General features: G+C 42.8%; 2 protein-coding genes across 2 annotated transcripts in view; both read left to right on the forward strand.

Moving 5' to 3' along the window:
• Positions 1-21,658, forward strand: part of LOC143302848 (uncharacterized) — an 80,573-nt gene that overhangs the window by 57,822 nt on the left and 1,093 nt on the right. The gene's annotated exons all lie outside the window — the stretch shown is intronic.
• ftz-f1 (ftz transcription factor 1) lies at positions 1,909-21,470 on the forward strand. Its single transcript, XM_033327862.2, has 5 exons — positions 1,909-3,975; positions 16,045-16,727; positions 18,143-18,401; positions 18,514-18,614; positions 18,712-21,470. The coding sequence occupies exons 1-5, from the start codon at positions 2,667-2,669 to the stop codon at positions 18,856-18,858; spliced, it is 2,499 nt and encodes an 832-aa protein (XP_033183753.2). The 5' UTR covers positions 1,909-2,666; the 3' UTR covers positions 18,859-21,470.

Here is a 21,658-nt window from a genome sequence, read left to right on the forward strand (position 1 = left end):
ACCCAGCCACGGCCTGTATGTGGCCTGTGCGCCTGCCCTGTGCCCGCTTACCGCGACTCTCTGTGTTTGGCTCCCCTGTGCTCTTTGAAAGCAAGAGTTGTTAGCGGGCTCGAGGCATCCATTCCATCTTTCTCGCGTGTGACGACAAAACAAGAATGGAAGTACGTATCGCGTACGCGAAATCATTGCGGGATAAACGGTATCTCGTACGAGTCGCCAGACAAATTTTATTTTATCGTCGTGTCGCAATGTATTATCTTCATCGAAATATTTTAACAATCGCGCGCGTTTGATCATTCGTTCGATCGGTTCCTAAACGCGTCTCGGTTTCTCGCGCGATCGACGTTTTTCGAACGTTCCGCGATATATCGATCGTTACGCGTCGTAACTCGGTGGGAACGCATCGATTCGGGATCGAAACCCGTGCGGGCTCCGTGGTACACGTGCGTCGGGCTATTTGCCGGCACCACCGACGACAAATACGGTCGACAAAACGACGGCGGCAGCAACGGGCGGCAGACCGGCGCGGGAGCGTACAGGGACAATACTTCTCCGGCCGACATAGACCTGGTTCCGTAAGTAGGTCATCCCCGCCATTGGCTCTGCAACCTCCTTCTCCCCTCCCGCGTCAATCCCTTCGACCACGGCAATACCTCCCAACCTCCCCCATCCTTCTGCTTCTCTCTCAGTCGGTCCCTCTCCTCCCGGACACCGCGTGTTGCCCTCTCCCCACCAATCGGTCGAGCTCTCGGAGGCACCTCCACTACTCTCCGTCGGGCACCTGGTCGCGCGCTGTGGCATGCGCTGCTGAATCACTTTCACTTATGCCGTGCGCTGTGTTGGTTATACGCCGTACGTCTCTCTCGCTCTCGCGCTCTCACACTCGACCCGTGGCCGTCGGTAAAGGGACACGCGCGCGCTCCTTCTCTTCTCTCCTCTGTACTCACCGAAACAGCCAAGGGAGCCTGACGACGGTGGTGTGTGCGCGCCTCTCGCCATTCTCCTGGTTCTGCCAATTTTATTTTACTCCTGGCGGTGTCACGGTGAAGCGCGTATCTCTCTATACCGGGCGAAACCGCGCCGTGCCGCACCGAGTGCCACCGTGTGCCGCGTTGTCGTGCTGTATTCGTTTCGATCGTCATCGTGTCGTGTGGTGTGTGCAGTCAGTATCGCCGTGTACAGACTCGTGTGTCGTTCTGATCGGCAACGACGACGACAACAACAACAATAACAACAACAACAACAACAACAACGACATTAATAACAGTAGATATACCCGTTGGAGAGAGGGGAGAGCCAGCCGGGCATGGATCAAAAAGGAAGACATCCTGCAGTCCGTGTTTTTCGCGTTCGCCGCCCGTGATCGTTGTCGTCTTTGCTGCTGTGATATACGTGACGTGTGCCGTGTCTCGCGAGACGGTCTCCCAACTCTACCTACGTCCATGTATCGCCGGTAGGGCGGCAGAGGGGAGGGGGCGGGCCCTTCGGGAAAGCAACGAGGCGAGAAGACAACTAGTCGTACGCAGATAGCCGCGCTGTCAAGTCGCACGATACGGGAACTCCAAACGTTCTTTCCCTTTCTTACTCTCGCTCTCTCTGTTTGTGTGTGTCTACTTGTTCCGGACTTTAGACACCGTTGTATATTTTTTCGACTTTTCGCACGTTACGGGTATTCAGTTGGATTGCAGTGTGTGCGTGTTCTCCTGATAGCCGGCTTATTTATCCAATTACGTCCGTGTCGATTATTTTGTGTCAAAACGCCGCGATCAAAACTTGATCTCGCAACCGCGCATGTGCGATCACTCGGTAACGCTACCGGCGATTCGCGTGCCCGGTAAAACAACGATTCGATTGTCTTGTTCGCACTGTGATCCTAGTCGATACGATCATCCCCCGTCTCGTGACTTCCACGATCAGTTTAAACCTCATGTGTGCTTGCTGTTGTTTCGTGTCTCGTTGTAAAAGCTGGATTTATCAGTGACCACGCAGCCAAAGGATAGAAAAAGGATAGAAAAAAAGGGACGTTACAGTGGTTTTGTTGTTTCGCGAGTAACACGAATGCAACAGTGACAGCCGAGAATTTTTTCTTTTTCACGCAACACACACACAGACCCACGTTTCGTCACATTTTTTACGATGGTTCGGACGTAGTACGCACGATCGAAACAGGATTTACTTTCTGCGGTGGTGCGCGATGGTTTTCTTTATGAACGTGTGCCGTAGAAAAACGTGACTGGTGATCGATATTGTACGTGCCAAGGGAATATAGTGTGTTTTCTTTCGGGCTTATGCTTTCCACTTCATCGTTGTCGTCATCGTCGTTGTGCTTGTCGTTGTATCGTCATTTTTACCGACAACATCGTACACAGTCGTTGGTACCGTAGCATACGAGAGTACCACGACCTTGCACGACGTACACCGTTACCGCTTCGAAACTTAAAGGGGGCAGCCTAACCAATAAACCGATAAACCGCCGTTGTTCTGTCGCATACACACCAGCCGCGAAAAAGAAATAAAAGAAAAAGGAAGAGAAGAAAGAAAAAAAAAAAAGAAATAATTGTGATATTCATCACGGTGGCTAGAACTAGGAAAATTCACAGGCAATTCATATATGAGCCGATACGCCACAAGCACGTTCCTCCGTGCAGCACTTGCGCAAGGGTGATATGTTATTGGAGATGGAGCAGCATTCGGGCTTGATATCCCTGAATATGTCGCCGTTTCATCTAAGCCCACAGGGTAGTCCCCAAGGTGCGGCCGGGGCTGGTCAACAGCAGCAACAACCACAACAGCAGCAACCGCAGTACGGTTCGTCACCGTATGGGAATTGCGCTCAAAGTCCACCGACGACGATGTGTCATCAGTCACAGTCGCAACAGCCGCAGCAACAGCAACAGTTGCCGGTACACAGTCAGTCGCACTCGCAGGGTGGTATCTCGGGTTTCGACGCCGCGTTCTTCGATTCCACCGCTCTCGAAGAACGATGTCCCATGTGTGGCGACAAAATGTCCGGTTATCAGTACGGTTTGCTGACGTGCGAGTCGTGTAAAGGTTTTTTCAAACGTAACAACTCACCGTGCAGTAGTAAAAAAGTATACACGTGCTTGTTCTCGCCGACTGGAGGTGGGGGAGGTGGGGGCGGAGGTGGTGGTGGTGGAGGCGGTGGTGGAGGCGGCGGAAGTGGCGGAAACGGTAGCAACGGTGGTAACAACGGTGGAAGCGGTAGCTGTGGCGGCGGCGGCGGCGGCGGCGGCGCATCATCGGCGTTAGAGATCGGATCTTGCAGCAACAAGAAGGTGTACACGTGTCTGTTCTCGCCAACAGGAGCCGGAAGCGGCACTGGCAGCGGCAGTGGAGGCAACAATGGCGCGGCGAATGGCGGCGGAGGTGGTGGTTGCGGTACGTCGACATCCCTCGAGAGTAGCGGTGGTAGCAGTTACGGTGGTGGCGGTGCCGCCGGTCCTGGAGGCGGCGGAGGAGCGGGTGGAGGCGGTGGTGCGGGTGCCGCTGGCGGCAGTGGGCCCACCGCAGGGAATGCAGCTGCTGGCGGCGGCGGTAGCGGTAGTGGCGCGGCCGGTGGCGGCGGAAATGGCGGCGGATCCGCTACGGTAAGCGGCAATGTCGCGATACCAACTACCACCTATTCATTACCAACTGGTACCATCTGTCATCCTGGGTTGGGCCAGGTCGGGGTTGGTGTCGTGACCGGCTCGATACCGTGTCCGTCCGAATTCCCCGACACCAAGGACATCATCATTGAAGAGCTCTGTCCGGTCTGCGGCGACAAGGTCTCCGGATACCATTACGGGCTACTCACCTGCGAATCCTGCAAGGGTTTCTTCAAGCGCACCGTCCAAAACAAGAAGGTCTACACGTGCGTCGCCGAGAGGTCCTGTCACATCGACAAAACACAACGGAAGCGGTGTCCCTACTGTCGTTTTCAGAAGTGCCTCGAAGTCGGCATGAAGCTTGAGGGTGAGTTTTTTTGTTGAATTGTGGCATCATTATACCAAGGCCATCTACCATTTATTACGCTTTTTCATTTCGTTACGCTTTGCAAAAATACATATGCGCGCGTATAGTTTCTCGATAATCCCTTGCGATGGATCCACGGAATGTGCCTTCGTTCTGTTTCTTCTTTCTCTTTTTTCATTTCGCAAGTATCGCAAAATTCGGAGATTAAACAGGGCGGAATGACGCGCAAGATGAACAACGATACAGAGAATTTCGTACTGTTGCGTAAACGAATTTTATTTGTCCGACAATATGGGTACTCATTTTTTGGATGTGAAAGCGTTGCATGCGGGTATCGTCGCGATTTTTATGCAGAAGGTAAAAGAACGAAAGCGCACGCGTATATGCGACCGAGTAGATTTCGATGTTCAGTTATGCAACGTAATCGTGAGACACGCGTGCTATTGCGTCTGCGCGTATAACAGGTTTTCGGTCAAAAATATTAACGTCGACGTTACTAGAAAACAAAGATCTTAATAAAACAGATGCCATTTATATTTTTTCATATCATATCGTTGCTAAAAATTGCCTAATAATTCTGTCGAAACATCGACGGTATAAATGTGTACATTTATTTAATACCGCAAGCGTTGTTTATCGTCCCCATTGAAATCTGCTGTGATCTAATTACTTTCACCGCTTTGTTACGAGTTACGGATGTTTAGCGTAACTTTCACGATATCACCGGTGCGTTAATATTACCGCATTCTTATCAACTTTTGCGTTATCTCTTATTCAATATCTTTACGTACATCCTGCGGAACGTCAAAAGCGGTTTGCGCGCGAACGCGTGTGCAGCGATTGGCGCTTCGGTACCGCACGATTCCTTTCGGCAAACTTCGGCAGAATACGTTCGCCTTCGAGCCTTTTCGCATTACGCTCCTACGAACTTAACCTTATTACACAGCGCGTGAAGCGCTCAACCGATACCGTTGTCTTCCTTCGCAAATTCTTTCGACGCTCTAACGCTTCTATTTTGATCAACACTTTCTTCTTCGTTTCAACGTCGATATCATTCACGCGACCGTGTTCCATCATTAATTTTAATTACACCGATATCACACGATCCACGTCCATTTCGAACAGCCGATTAGGCAAACCGTTTTTGCATGTACGCAACAAAAAGAATTCGCAACATAGTTGCCGCCGGTTTTCTAAATGTATCGCGTTACTTTTTCGCGATTAGCTTTTGATCCGCTTTCCATCCGTGAATTATGCAGATTTTACGCGAAAGTCGAGGTTATATATTCGTAAAACCGCAATCGCCGTGGCTGGCGCCACCGGTCTTAGAAAATCTTTTTCGCACTTTGGCAACAGTTAAATGGGAGGACGATTCGAACGAAGCGTCTAATGCAATTCGAGTAACTGGGTCTAGGCCCTCAAGGCCCAACGATTAAGCGAATCTCGAAACAGGCTCTGTCGCAATTGCCGCCTTTGCACGCCGTTTTCCACGGCGTTCCTACAGCGGCAACGCGGATTGCTTAATGCGGAAAGTTTCCAGTGTGCTTGCGAGCGTTTACGAAAGGAAGCAGTTTCTTACTTGCACGCTATTCAGAAATGTAAAAACCTACTTCTACGTATAAATTTTATACCGATTAGGTAGAACCGATTTCTTCTCGTGGCACGAGCCGATCTCTCAGCTATCTTCGAAATATCGAAACGTATATACATATTTGTTTTAATTGCTATCGAAAGTTGGCGTTTTACCGATTGTCTAACCATTAATTGTCGAACGTGCACTTGACAATGCTTCTTGACGTTAATTCGACGATCGTTTCGTAACGCTTGCTGTATACGATCGGCAAGAAAAGTTTCGCGGTTGTTGTCACCGCTATTACTGTCATCTCGGTGCTTCTTACCACATAGTTTACGCATTTCTGTTTAAGCGTTAAAGTATAAACTGTTGTTTTACGTTCCGATATACGTCGTTCGTTGTCAAATTTCGACACATTTATGTGGAAAAAATGGGAATACCTCCGCGGAAGGAAGAGCGCGTCGACATCGGATGAAAACACCGGTTAAATAGGCGGTAATCGTGCGATAACACCTGTCACAGTTCTGCAACAAACCTGCCGTTTTGCAGTGGTCCGTGCATACGAGAACACGCCTCGTTCAAACGTAATGAACGTTACTTCGGAACTGCTTTAAAGCTGATTGAAAATCATACTCTCTCTTCTGTAAGCCGTGAACTCATCTAGCAGAGCATCCACATTTATTTCACGAGACTGTAAGACTCTGGTAACGAACGAGGTCACGCTCATCCCATAAAACTTGCAAATGCATTTAAATTTCTAACTTAAATTCTTCGTGTTTACCTGGCATTGTAATTAGGCAAATTAGCAGAGAATCCTGCCAAGAAGAAAGCTTTATGTCGGCCGAATGGCAAGAAGCTCTTTGATGTACGACGACTGTCAGTTACTCCACGCTTTACCCTTTAATGATAAATGAATCTGTCTTACCTTTTAAAACAAGGCTGAGCTGGCTGTAGTTGTCGTACCGTTGTCGAACAGAGACAGGCCACCGACAATGGTCGAAACGTTCGTTGGGTTTTTAATTTCACTTTCGAACGTGCCACCATATGTGTACAGACGCGATCAAATATTGACACTGGAGTCTTAATTTTCGCAGCTGCGAATAATTTGACTGTCCCATTCGAACTCGAAGCGTTATCCAATTTTACCCAGACGGCAAACTGTCTCAGGCTTTCGTCTGATTTCAACAAAAAGAAAAAAGAAGAACGTTCGTTCGTAAGATCTTAGTCGAGCAACTTCTTCCTGAAATGTAAACATTTTTATTGTCAAATATGGCTCGTGTATGGTAATTCCGTATTCGCTAGAAAGATTTACAGCGAAAGTTGTTGAAAATTGACGATACTCCGGAAATGCAGACGTAAGGTTACGTAATTGGATAATCAGTCAAATAATTGAGGTAACATTCGAAGAACATTAATGACACAAAAAAATCGAAATAACTTATGCAACATTAACTCGACAATACACATACACTTGGATTTCTCCCTTTTTTTCATTAAACGCGCACTTAATGACTTCTAAAAATATAGCGACGTTTATTCCTCAAGGCTCGTGTTATTCGTTCCGCGAACGATATTCTATCGTAATTAATTTCTTTATTTTCCATCCAATTTTAGATTTCTAATTGCCTCCTTCGTACGGAATAATAATTGTAATCGCCTCTCAATGATATAGAACCTGGTATATCTGTAACAATCACACCGCAAAGTTAGAAATTGTCATCTTTCTTACTCGTACAATAATTTCGTTAAAGGAACTACTCTACCTTTCTATCTTAGAAGAGACACAGAATTTTTCCATCATAATTACAATTAATCATAATTACGTTCTCTAGATGGCTACGTTAAGGGGATGGATAGCGTGTATTATGGCGCTCTAGTAGTTTTAGGCATCTGGCGTGGCCGATATAAAAAGTTTCCTCAATGTGGCTCTCTTAGAGAACTAACTTCTTACTCGCCTTTCGTTTTCTTCATTAGCGTCATTCTTGACAAAAAATTCGGTATACCACCGATGTCAGTGAGTTTTCGTTTTGGACAAAGGCAGATTTGTCACGTGGAGGAGCGGCAATGTGCGCGCGCACGTTCATCTATGGCCAAAGGCGAACCGGTAGTGTTGCGCAAATGGAATCTAGAAATTTGAGGTAGGACGTTCGGAGCTTGTTTCGCGTCTGCACGATACAATCAGGAGAAAGCCTTTCGGTGACCGGACAAATTTCTATTAGACGGTCGAAATATATTTTCACCGGCGACAACGGTGAAATTAGAGTCGGAAAGATTCGTGGGTCGCTTTCGACGTCGAAAGTTCCACGTTCCGTGGTTATGACACACACGGGCCTACATCTGTATGTGTTCATTAGTCACGAAAAACGATACGCCATTTGTGTGCCACTTAAATATTACTTAACGGTATTACTTAATATAAAAAAGGCCGCCGATTTAGCGGTGCCCCTTGGAACCGAAGTTTCATTACCGACGAACTTATTTATCAATTTCCCGCTTAATTTACGTAACATTAAAATTTCTTAACTAACCGATTGTTCGGAAGAAAGGTTCGGTTTATTGCCGTTAAACGCTCGCTCGGATCGCGCTGTTAATCGTGTATAGGTATACACTCATAATTCTTTCGCATTTTGCAATCGAGATAGGCGATGACTGTTCGCGCGAGCTGAAGCGATGCTTCGTGCTTTTCTGCTTCGATGCCTCGACGAAACTCTATTTTCCTGGTGGATGTAGGCTCCCTCGAGAGATAATCCACGATACCATTCTTATCAGCTTTCTTAATCATATTACGTTCGAATTATGTAAAGACGCTCTAAGTACTCTAATTACTATAGTACAGTCTTACAATGGGGTAGCGTAAAATATAACTAATTAAAGAACCAGCGAGAATATCCTACTGCAAGCAGCGTGTCTGCAACATAGAAAGAAAGAATTACGAACGAGAAATTAACAAAAGCGTTGAAGTATTCTGAAGCGAAACAGACGTTGTAAGACACGGAGAATTTCGTGGCAGTAATTCGTCAAAGGGATAGCATTAAAAGTAATAACGAAGGAATATGCCATTTACGACTGCGAAAAACCGGCGCATTTTTTGCATCTGTCCGCCACGTGGAGCAGGTTTGTGTTTAATGGCCGAACACAGGGTACTCTGAACGTTCGATTTGGTCCCTGTCGATTCCGGGACATGCCCCGTCCCAGTGTCCCGTTGTAAAAGTGAGAGCGGTCACCGGTCGATCGTTGGCGCAGTCAAAATCGCTGAAAAACAGCTTTCTGGACGTTTAAGAATTCGGCGTTTGTAAATATACGTATTATATACGGAGCCTGGAAAAGCAGACAGGACAGCGGAAATCGTGGCATGCGCCTCTGTTTAGAAACTCATAAATTTCATAATTATTGTATTATGTTGCAAGAAAGTTGTATATCTGGCCGCCTGCCTGCTAGTTGCCTGCCTGCCTGCCTGTCTGCCTTGCCTGTTTGCTTACCTGCCTGGGCTGCCTTGCTCGCTTGCTCGACTCCTACCTTCGTCATTCGCGCGCGCGCGCATTACAGTGGTGGGGGAGAAAGGTTAGGTTGAGGCGGGGATTGTGTAATCCCTCGTTGAGTGGAGCCTCACCGTCTTCTTTTCGCCGAAGCTTTTATTTCTTTCTCGTCTCGTGACTCCTTCTCTTTCTTTCTCATTCCTTCCAGCGCGCGTCCAAATTCGTATCCTGTATCCATACATATACATACATTAAGCACCGATACGCAATCGCGTCGCAGCGTACGATCTATGTACGTCATCGTTGCCGCGATACGAGTAATATTTGAATACCTGAAAAGCTTCGGCTACGACCGTCGGTAACACGGTCGATTATCGAACCATCAATATTAACCTGTTCCTATAATGATTAAGTGTTCAGGCGCGCAGTTAGTGGAGCATTAAAATCTAATGCTGGAGCCTGCCAGTCGATTATCAGGTATTACTGCAATTATCGTCGCACGAAATATCTTCGAAGTTTCGTTGCGACAGGGAGTTAGTATCGTCGCTTGGTAAAACAGAACGCTTCATATGCATGTATCTAGCACCTGTCTTTCCCTAGCTTGTCTTTCGTAGAAGTCGGAAGATCATGATTAGACTGCGGATTTGTGTGCATTTGTGGGAAATTTGAAAGTGCAAAAATACACAAAATACGCGTAATATACAAAGGCATATATAAAATACAAAAAGTTTAGCACGCGTTGTAATAGTTTTTTAATAGGTAACACGAACTTCTGCTTAGGTTCTATTCCTTTCTATATCTTTGCAAAAATATGAATTTGCATAAATATGTAGTTTAATTATGATTCTTTGTTCGGCTAGAAATCCGAAAGGGTTTCCTGACCGAAGATTTCGTCGTTTTCTACAATTTTTTCTTTTTGTTTTATGTTGTTTCGCAATGCGCGGATGACTTCACTAACGCAACGGTCGGGCGCGTCGCGTCGGCTGCGTCACGGGGGAACTTCTCTCGCGCGATTGGTCCAACCGTGGGCGACGGTGGTCACGTGGTCGCACATTAATTTCTATGGGGAGGGTCTGACGTCACTGGACCCGTGGACCAGATTCACCAAGTGGGTTTCCCTTTCTTTTCGACATACGCGCTCTCGGGTTCGGCGCTCTTGCGTCTACTACGCTTATCGTCGTGGCGGACCTTGCGAACCGGACGTGGGTTGCATTCTTTCAATGGCCTGCACGGGCCTCATTGCACGTGGATCTCTGTCATGCACGCGGACCACTCTGTCGCAGATTCATTATAAACAGGAGAAAAGTACGGAGAACCGCCGATGGAAATATCGATTTCAATTACGAATGTATGTTTTTATTGAAACGCTATCGTAACGCGGTCCGCACTTACCGTTGTTACTATAATTGCTCGCAATTGTTCCGCGCAGGAGAAAAGGTCAACCCGCTAAGCATATTTGAAGCTTTTTATCATAGATACGTGCTACCTACTGATAAAGTGTATTAGTAAACGGAAAAACATGTAGGTAATTATATTTATCTTCGTTGACGTGTACAGCGCATATATTTTAGTTTATTTACGACAGGAGATCGACTACTTAATAAAATAAAAATTTCCTGGTATACATTTTCTTAACAAGTTTATTTTGCTTCTTGTTTTAGAACGCTCGTACGCTTCAAGGCGATTTATTATGCACGTTTCACACGTTTTCCACGCTTCACGTTTCGTACCTTCAATTGTAAATAATCCTGTCATATTTTCATAACGTAACCGCTTCTTATGCAAAATACGTCGATATCTATGTTGATTCTGGAAAAAAAAGGAAAAGATAAAAGAGAATACCGCGTCGCGCTATTGTTAAGTAGAATGCGTTTCCTTCGCGAGACTATATTAAATCCACATTAAACTCGACAAAATGAAACTTTTCCGGTAGATATACGCTCGACGATCGCGTGCTCTGTCAAATCACGAGGATCGTGACACAGTTTCTCCAGCCATTGACGATCGATGGAAAATCGTCCTGAGGTGTATTTAACGCATTTATATGCCGCTTTGGTAACACGGCGACTCTCGTCTTGCCACATCCCTGCGCAACCCAAGAGTCAGAAATTCTCTCTCATAAATCGAATCGTCTCGGTTTATTCGTGTCACGAGTATCGCGATTCATGATCCTTTCGTACAATTTTCACAGGGGTTAGATGAAATTCCGGGAAATCTGAAATTCTCAATAGCCTTCTTACTCCGCTAGTCTGATTTATCGGTAATCAATCCTGTTCTTTACTATGTTTTTCTCGTAGAATTTCTATCGATGAAAATAGACAAGCAAGATTCTTAATGATATTATCGTTTTACATCGTAAAAGTCTATATCCCAGCGTCGCTGATCGCTGTAATTTATCGATAATTTCGTTCGCGTAATGGAGTCAAGAGCAGCCACGAAACTCGACGCCACAACGACGCAATTCCGCGCGTCCTGTTCAAACTTCCGGTTGCTACTTCACCGAGGTACACTGTTCCTCCGGTTTGATTCCACGTTTCCGCGGGTTCCAACCCGCTGGGTACCCCGGAATTCGACTCGTAAATATCATCAGTGTCGCTGTCTGGCATGTATATTTGACGATCGAGCCCGATCAAATCGAGCCGTATATATCGATACGCTAATGTCCTCTGCCCACGCGAAACTCCGCCACCCACTCGGTGGACACCATCCCGGGCGACAGAAACTGTTGAATCTCTCCGTTCACGTTGTTCACGCTTCGCTTGTTTAACAAAAACACAGGAAACGTGTGTGACACGTGGTCGGAAGTTAGACGATAGATCATTTCCACGGAGTTTCCGGGGTGAAAGAGTCTCGAGTTTTAACACATTGTTAACCAGTCACGAGTGTACTCGTGTCTTTGCGCGTCGTAAGTGTTTCCGACTGGCTGCAAGTTTTCCATTCGTACTCGTATCTCCAATTGTATTAACCTACAAATGTACTACGTAGACCACTGTACAAGATTTTTAGTTGCTCGACGTTATCGTTTTAATATGCCACAGATCGAGTTACGATCGTAAGATAGAAATTGTAGTAATTATAATTGCGATTATAACATCGTTGGTGGTAAGACGTGTTAGTTTTTGAGTAAGATAAATAACAAACGTATGACGTTGTATCTCTTTAATCGTACAATTGATTATCTTTAATTAGATCGAGATGCTTAATTACAACTTACAAGCTGAAATTTAATTTCTTTCATTGGTAGGTATTCACCTCCATCGGAAAGATAAGACGTTCTCGTTTTACCGTAACAGTTGGGAATTAAATTCCTTTGCGAGCACTAAAAGATATGGGACGCGATGGAGGAAGATAACAGTTAAATAATTGTGCGTTAAATAATCATATGCTTTAATATGAGAATTAATCAAAATTAGAATCCTACGACATGTATAATTAATTCAATGAAATTCAACCTCTACGCTTTTGATTTCTACGTGAATGATGTGATTAAACGAACGTCGATATCGTTGAAGGCAATCCGAAGACGAATGAAGTTTTTAAGATGGATTTATCGACCGGATAGTCTTCGCGTTGAACGCGAGTTTCGTTGCAGCAGAAGTATTTACATCACATACATAAGGCAGGACGATTTCCAAGCGCACGATGCACCTGGCGTCAAATTAAAGGTAGAAAGATGTACGTCTGACAGCGTGTAACACCTACGACGCACGGTGAAACCACGGGAGAAGAAAGACCACGGGAGAATGATCGTAAACGTAGGATGGCAATAAGGAGAGAGAAAAGAAACCTTGCTGAACCGAGAGTCAAGTTTAACCGTGATCTACGCCGATCTTTGGACCCTTCCAGTCTCCTCGAGTTCTTCGTTACAATGAATATACAAGACAGGGTGAAAGAGGGCGAGGAAACGAAATGCACGAAAGATCGTAATCCAATCTATCTTTTCTTTTCAGAAGAATGGGACTCTTGCATATAAGAAATACGAAATAACGAACGGTGTAAACAGAAGAATATGACGAAGGAAAGAAACTGAAGCGAGATGGAATATGGAATAAGAGGGGGAAACGCGTGTACGAAGGATCGTAAACGAAGGATCGAAAAAGGAGGCACGCAGCGAGGTAGCTTTTTACACGTGTTAAATAAGTCAGCGAGATAGCCGATGGCGGCGTTGCGTAGCATTAAGCGAGCAATCGAGAACAAGTGGCCGAAAGCAACAACCTGAAAGTCAAGTTTAGCAACTTTCGTTATTGGCTTGCTCTCTCGGCTATTGTCTGAATTCTCGGCGAGTCAGTCACGTATGTTGGAGAAAGAGAGAAAAGAGTGTCGCGGATAGGAGCAGAAAAGACGAGGAGGCGTGCTCGCGCGAGTACGTTCGCGTAATCCTTGGATGATGGATGACGCTCGCTTTGCATAGTACGTATTCGTCGGAGCACTGACGGCAGAAAAGTTCGGGAAACGAATGCTCGCAGCCGAGTGTCAAGTTTACGGCGGCGAATCCATCGTTGCTCTGCCGTGATATTCTACCTCTCAGTCCTCCATGCTGGAATTATCTTTCCGGCCAATAGTTATCGAGAATAATTGCTCCTGACGGGAAGGCAATTAACGGATGTCCTTCTTCGTTCCAGTCGTATAGCTCCGTACTAAAAGTTTCTAAATTGCGCGAAACGAAAATATTCAAATATATATATATGTATATGTTTATTATATTTTAATATTATATTTCATGTATATATTGTATTATATATATGTGTGTGTATGTGTGACTGTGTGTGCGTGCGAATTTTACATATACAAAGTTATAGACTGTGACACGGTTGCAATCGTAGTCGCAGATGTTCGGATGCCGCGACAGTGCGTGGCCGCGTTATGCGGAGTTTTCAGGGAGACGAGGAGCGCCAGGAAAGAACAGGAACGGGAGTATATTCGAAAAAGGCAGGGAATCGACGGAGGAAAGGCGAGAAAAGGTGGCGATTTCGTACGAGAGGAGAAAAGAGAAAGAAACGCAAGCAGTCAGAAGTAGCGAAAAAGGAGAAGGAGGAGGAGGAGAAGGAGGAGGCAAAGGGAATCGGTGAGAACGAGAGACGAAAGAAAGAAGAGAAAAAGAGAGGAGGCGTAAGCGGTCGCGCGCACACAGGGTGGCGGAGGCGGCAATGTGGATCGACGGGAGGCGAGAGGTGTTCAGAGAGGGGTAAGAGAGTAGTAGGGTCGAGGGAAGGGAATAAGTAGAGTTAGGAGGTGGCGGGGTGTCGGACGGTATTCGACACGGTTCCTGTCTATGTGTATGTGTATGAATATATGTGTGCGAGGTGGGGGCAGAGGGGTGGCCCTCCTCCCTCGGCAGGCCGGCTCAGAGGCAGAAGTGGACGGGCAAGCGATTCAACCTCCTTTCACTTTCAACGAGCGCGCACCGCGCTTGCTCGCTTACTCGCTCGCTCGTTCGCTTGTTCGTGTTCGCTGGTGTTTTCATGCGACGACGGATAGCAAACACCTCGTACGAAAATAGGCAACGCCGCCGATTTAGCCGCGTGTCCGCCCTATAAATCGTTAAAGCTGCACGAAATCCTCCCTCGATAGCACCGTGACCCTGAGGATCGCGGATGATCGTCATCGGGCACACGACCTCTTCTCGGGGATACGTTGCCACACCGCCATCAACTTCTCCGTCGCGATGCACATGGATGAACCGGCCACCTTTTATGGCGCGAGACTGTTCTTTTTTCTTTCCACGTTATTATTAGTCTTGTGACTTCTTTCATTTTATTCCATTATCCTTTTGGCTTTCTGTCCCGACATTTTCCTTTTTAATCCGCCTTTCGAAAGTTTAAATTTAGAAACGGGGAAATCGAATTTTGAATTGATCTTACGATGAAGATCCGTTTCTTTTCTTTCTTTTCCTTTTTTCTTTTTCTTCTTCTTACTTTTCTCTCTTTTTTTTTTTTTTTTTTTTGTTAAGTAGATGCGAATTCGTATCACGTTTACTGGCTAAGGAAACACTGGTACTTTAATGCGGCAGACTCACCAAGGCACATTTTAATCCCTCGCTGCCAAGGGGGATCCATATCGAGTTCCTCTACTGGGCCACTTCCTGTCTCGAGACCACACATCTGGGAATCTGTTGTTTACAATGTGAATCTTAACTCGGAGATGCAGTAATACTTAGTTTCGAGCGTAAACATCCAACTGGGTCGCACGAAAGAGGCCGCTTTGTACTAAAATCTTTCGATATTTCGTTTCTCGTTACGTGTTGGGGAATTTTTATTATCTCGATATCCTTACCCATAAATATCGAAGAAGTATTTACATTGGCAGTGTTGTAAAAGAAGAATGTCAACAGGTTGTCCCTTGAAGTTAATGACAGACAATAAATAATCGACGCTGGCAAGTCTTAACGTTCGCTCTCAATAATGACGGGTTTAACGTGCCAAATAACACCTGCAGCTTTCGTAGGTGGAGATCCATGTCGTACACGTAGCTACTCGTTTACAAGCAGCAAGTAGACGTGTCGCTAGTCGTAGAACAAGGATAGTCGCAAGTGGTTTACGCTTTGTCCCGTTTGGCTAAGATTGAATCTCGTCTCCTTCTGGAAGATGGTGCTTCTTCAAACTCGACATTGGCGACGACTACGCTTAATTACCAAAACAAATTTCAAATTCAATTATCGTTTCTCAGCCATGGAAAATTGTTCAAAATCGTACAGAATTATTTGAAAGCTGGAAAAATGAACAAGATCGTTTGGTTCAACTAAAAAGCTAAAGTTCTACTCGTCTTTCGGATAGATTTGTCGCTGAAACCGAAGCTTTGATCGTCAAATGTCGCCTCAACGATCATTTTCTCAGACATCATTAAGAACGACGCAAAATTGTTAAGTCACGTAACATAACATGCAAAGACTAACAAAATCATTTCGTTCGATCATCCAGCAAAGCCCGAGTAACCGTTCGATTCGTGTTTCAGATGTATCAGACCAAAGCCGAAGAACTGATCCTGTTGTTTCAATATTTTGTACGTTTGATTCTGTTGTAGCCGTGCGGGCGGACCGAATGAGAGGTGGTAGGAATAAATTTGGACCTATGTACAAGAGAGACCGAGCGCGGAAGCTACAAATGATGAGACAACGGCAGCTGGCACTGCAAACGATACGCGGCAGCCTCGGTGACCCATCGAACTATCCCTCCGCCGTAACGCCTTTCCTGCATATTAAACAGGAAATACAAATACCTCAGGTCTCGAGTCTAACGTCTTCTCCAGATTCGAGTCCATCCCCCGCAGCCGTGGCCGCTGGTCTGGTCACGACACAAGCTGGCAGCGGAGCTGGTCAGCATCAACTGATCGCACCGTCCTCCCAGCCAAACATTTCTGGCGGTAATCACCTGCACAACCTCAACCCTGGCCTGGATAGCAAGCTATGGGCTGCCAATTCCACCACCCCTAGCCCGAAGGCCTTCAACTTCGGCGAACAGTCCACTCACGGGGCCGCTGGTTCCGCACCCTCTACCGCCACGTTGAAAACTAGTCCGATGATAAGAGACTTCGTTCAAACGGTCGATGATCGCGAGTGGCAGGCATCCCTTTTTGGACTGTTACAAAATCAAACGTACAATCAGTGTGAAGTGGACTTGTTCGAATTAATGTGCAAAGTGCTCGATCAGAATCTGTTCTCGCAAGTGGACTGGGCAAGGAATTCGGTATTCTTCAAGGATCTCAAGGTTGGTGCCAATGTTGTTGACTTTAATCCCTCTCAACTAGGCAAATTGGCTCGTTTAGGATCCAAGAGAAATTTCCATCTCTCATATCTCTGCTTCCTTTGATTTTTTATTTTTTACTGAACAAAGTTTCAGGTATTCGATTTAACGATGGTGTATAACGTATAAAACGTAGTAAAAATATTCCGATAGGTATCCTAGAATTTTTTTTTTAGATACTTTGCAAGTTTAGAATAGCGAAAAATTAAGCTTGGATATGAATGACCTAGTTTACCTATGGAGGGTTAAATATACTTATTTAACGTGTATATATAACGCTGTGTAAGTTGACTTGAATTTATCGAAACGTCATCGGCTTATAGGAAGAGTATATAAATGTAGAACTTCGTTCATCCGAACTTCATTTATATTTATTTTTTCTATGGAAATTTTCGTTAGTGTGCGATTTAACTTGTTAAGTAACCGATTGAATTCGTTTATATGAAAACATCTACGTCCGCTTATTTCAGTAAGAAATATGACGAGGAGAATTAGTAAACTTCTATTAGCTGTATGAACTTCAATTATATGAACTGTTTGTCCTCCAACATAATGTAGAACAATGCGTTAGAGCGAATCTTCTATTGATCGGTATACGTAAATTCACTTTCAACTTCTATCTACAAATTATTGAAATATCGTATATCTTTTCGTGGAAATTAGATCAGTTTGTAATTGTACGATAAACAAGCGTATATTAAGCGTCTATTATAGGAGATATAAAAATTTCACGGTTTTAACGGTCGTCGAGAATCTTTTTCAAGAGAAGTTAGTTCTTACCGATAAATAACTCCTCGCTGGCCTGTTGGTAGTATGAGCGGGGATGTGAGGTAACCAACAGCATTGCACAATCACTGAATGATTTCAAGCATCGCCTCATATCTAGGTCATAACAAGATACGTTTCTGGGTTATGGCGGTTGCCCTAAAGCAGGCCCATGTTAATTATAAACCGTTTACTTAACCGATTATATACTTTTTGTTGTGTTTGTCTTTGGAAATCTGTAAAATGTTCTGTCATCGTTTCATCGATATCTCAAGTCTCAAGCCATGCTTTTGTATTTTACGAACAATATGGAGCACGAATATAAAGATTTTGTCGCTTATTAAATAATATTTCTTAAAAATTAACATATAATTTTCCTTTTATAAATAATTCTAGCTTTTGTTATACTATTTTTCAATTTTATATTTGAAAATTCAAATTTTCGAGTTTTAATTATTTCTTTGAATTATTTTTATTCAAAATTTCAATGTCTCGATTAAATTCATTTGATATATATGTTACAAGTCGTCTTATTAAAAAATTTAGCACAATTTTTACATTTCAATCTGACAAAATTTTATATATATTTTTACAATTTACGTTCTTTTGGGCAGGTTGATGACCAAATGAAGTTGCTACAGCACTCCTGGTCGGATATGTTGGTGCTCGACCATCTTCATCAAAGGTTACACAATAATCTACCTGACGAGACTACACTTCATAATGGCCAAAAGTTTGATCTCCTTTGCCTCGGCCTACTTGGAGTTCCTTCTTTGGCAGACCTTTTCAATGATTTGTCGTCCAAACTTCAGGAACTCAAATTTGATCTTTCAGACTATATATGCATGAAATTCTTGATGCTGCTCAATCATGGTACGCTTTCTTTTTTCTCTAGATTTGTCTTATATTTACATGTCTCGCTATGAGATTATATTATTATTAGACAAAAATCATTGTGATGCATCAATTTTATTTAAATATGCAGAAGTCCGTGGGTTAGTTAACAAGAAACATGTACAAGATGGACACGAACAAGTCCAACAAGCTCTTTTGGATTACACGTTGACATGTTATCCTTCTATACCGGTATGTTTATCTCATATATATGTACATAGGTTTTCTTTTTTCTAATTTCTGATAGCTTAGTGAACGATTCGATATACATGAGATTTTATACAAACAGGATAAATTTAACAAGCTGCTAGCAGTATTACCTGGAATCCATGTGGTAGCGAGCAGGGGAGAAGATCACCTTTATCAGAAGCATTGTAGCGGTGGAGCACCAACTCAAACTCTTCTCATGGAAATGCTTCATGCTAAAAGAAAATGAAACGATAGATTCGTTTGGCACTTTTGCCATGAATTAGTCTATTGCTATATCTAAAAAATCAAGATAGAGCCCCTTATTGTCAGAGTGGACCTCAAGTACCTATTAAGAGCTAATGCTGCTTAGGTATTGGACCAAGTTCGGGGGTCTGGTTCAAAAGATACCTAGGCAAACAAATCAAGTATAGACGTACATACTTTACATATATACATAATATATGTATTATAAAGTGTATCTAAATATATAAACATAATGACATATATTTTCTATATTTGATGTTGAAGTTTTAGAGATGTATCCATGGAGAATTATTACCCCTGTTGATGGGTACAAGCGCAGGGAAACAGTAAGCAAGATGCCTTGAAAACAGTACAAAGGGTGGTTAACAAAATATTGGTCAAAGGGCAGGCAACTTTTGTCTAAATAAGTAAAGCTATTTTTCTAATACTAGAAGCGATTATTTTTAAGCATATACCACTGAAGCCTTGCTCTCATTTTAACAAAAAGATAATCCTAATAGTAACGAACGAAAGAAATTGTCGACTCTCCAGTCAATTGTGCTTCTGCAAGGGATTCAATGGGCATACTTGAACGACAGTAAAATTTCATGTGATATACTTATATATACATATATACATATATGTCGCACGGCCACCTGGGCATCCTTAGAACTTCCTATGAAAAATCTGCATTTTGTCACACTTGCACACAGCAGGGCTACTACATTGTAAATACTAGTTAACACATTCCAATTACGTTGTAAAGTATGAATCATGTTAAATATGTAATTATAATATTTTGTGTATAGTTTAATGAAATAAATATATTTCTGTTGCTTACTGAGAAAAAATCATTAGCTACTTAATGTCTTCACTAATTTTAGAGTTTTATTCATGTATTTCTCTTTTATTATTTTTCAAATAGGTGGCGGAAAAAGAATAACCACAAATTGCGATATTTTATTATTGTATATTGTATCATAATAAAGATTCTGTTTTAAGAAATAAAAGAATCATTGGAGCAAGGTTTATGTGGTCCTACATTATCTAGCGATTAATATTAAGTATATAAGATCAATATTGTCTTATCGCAGTTGTTAAATAGATAAATATTTACTGAATGTTAAGATAGCGATCGAACGTAGTAATTTTTCACTAATAGATTATTATTGTTTAGTCAATAGTCAGAAACTTTTCAGTGCTGTGAAGGTTGTCTTTTCGACGCCTGTGGTATCTAAGCCATCGGTAATTACACGTGCTAGATTCGAGGCTCAAGTGTGGCAACAGGAACAGAAATCTTTGCTCGTACTGGTAGGCTGGTAGTACCACCCTTTGCAACTCCTACTGTTTATATCCTCTATCAAAGAAGTACCTGGGAAAAATGCTATTTTACTACTTTCACTTTTCCACCGACTTCGATATAAGATATTAAATATAGATTTAAACGATTTATTGATGTATGTAAAAAGAAAACTCGATGCCACATTAGATTAAGAATCGAGTGTTGAATCAAATCAGGAGGAGTAGCTGCGAGTATTACTACCATGAAAGAATATATATACATAAGAATATATATTTTCAGAAGCTTGCATGTACTTATCGTGTGAGTAAAGATTTGTGTCCATGGAAAAATTTTTGAAATCTTCGATATAAATGCAAAATATATATTGACATGTTCCCAAATTTTCAAATCGCCTGGTTCTTTTAATTGATCGATCGAAAAAAAAAACTAGCTTGCATTATTATTGGCTCTTTAAATAATACTTTCAAAACGGATTGCCTTTATTTAACTCGCATATAAATGTCTACCTCTTCATAACTGTATTAAGTCTTACATTTTTACATTTTTAGTAAACCACATACCTCAGAATAGACACCCAGATAGCAAATTAAATGGAATGTATGAATGTTACCTACGTAGATTTAAAATCTACGACTTCTGTAATATGCGTATCGACAGAATATAAAAGTTCCATTCAAGTATTGTACCCGTTATATTTCCATGTTAACTATTTTAGTTATTATTATATTTATTCCAAATTAGATTATACTTCCTTATGATATGTGTACGATATATTCCAGTCAAAATTTAAAAATTATCAACGAAGTCTCTAAAGTCATGTTTAATCTTGTGTTGCTGTTTGGGTAAAATCAAATAATATTTTATTTATTGTACATTCATCTGTCTTCAAGAGTTCTTGTAGAACGTGTCGGTCTGATAATTTTGGAACAACTTACAAAAATCGCAAACACAACTGTCTCAAAAAAATGAAAATTGTCTCTTCTAAATATTGTCCCCAAATCGATGATCTTTGTATGTGTCCATCCTATTTAATCGTCCGCTCGATTCTGTTATAAAGTGTTTATTAATAATTGTAATTAGGAAATATAATAGTGGTGTTATAAGCATTGTGTTAAATATGTACAGTTACCAATTATAATTGGCAAACAATCTAATTTAATATCGATGTGATTTTTTGATCCAATAAATAATTGGAATTAACATTAAATGATGAACTATTATGCGTTGTTGACACTGCCATTAGGAGTTGGCAATTGTAAATTATGTAGAAAAAAATGATTGATTGTAAATATATCTTTATTATTAACTGATAACTGTTCCTTTTAGGATTGACAGCGCTATTTTTATATATTATACTAATTGAACTCCTATTATATGATAATATTTCCCTTATTGCACTCCTGTCTTTGCTGTTATTGTAAAAATACATGCAATGACCACGAGACGTAAGATAGTTTTCAACAGGAGGGTAAAGGATGGTACTATGTAAATTATTAAGCAG

Source organism: Bombus vancouverensis, chromosome 1, assembly GCF_051014615.1.
Source record: "Bombus vancouverensis nearcticus chromosome 1, iyBomVanc1_principal, whole genome shotgun sequence".
NCBI classification, from domain to species: domain Eukaryota; kingdom Metazoa; phylum Arthropoda; class Insecta; order Hymenoptera; family Apidae; genus Bombus; species Bombus vancouverensis.

Coding starts and splice junctions, on each gene's coding strand:
- ftz-f1 (XM_033327862.2), top strand. CDS start 2,667: ATGTTATTGGAGATGGAGCAGCATTCGGGCTTGATATCCCTGAATATG. Junction 3,976..16,044: donor AGTCGGCATGAAGCTTGAGG/GTGAGTTTTTTT, acceptor ATTCTGTTGTAG/CCGTGCGGGCGGACCGAATG. Junction 18,615..18,711: donor CATGTTATCCTTCTATACCG/GTATGTTTATCT, acceptor TTATACAAACAG/GATAAATTTAACAAGCTGCT.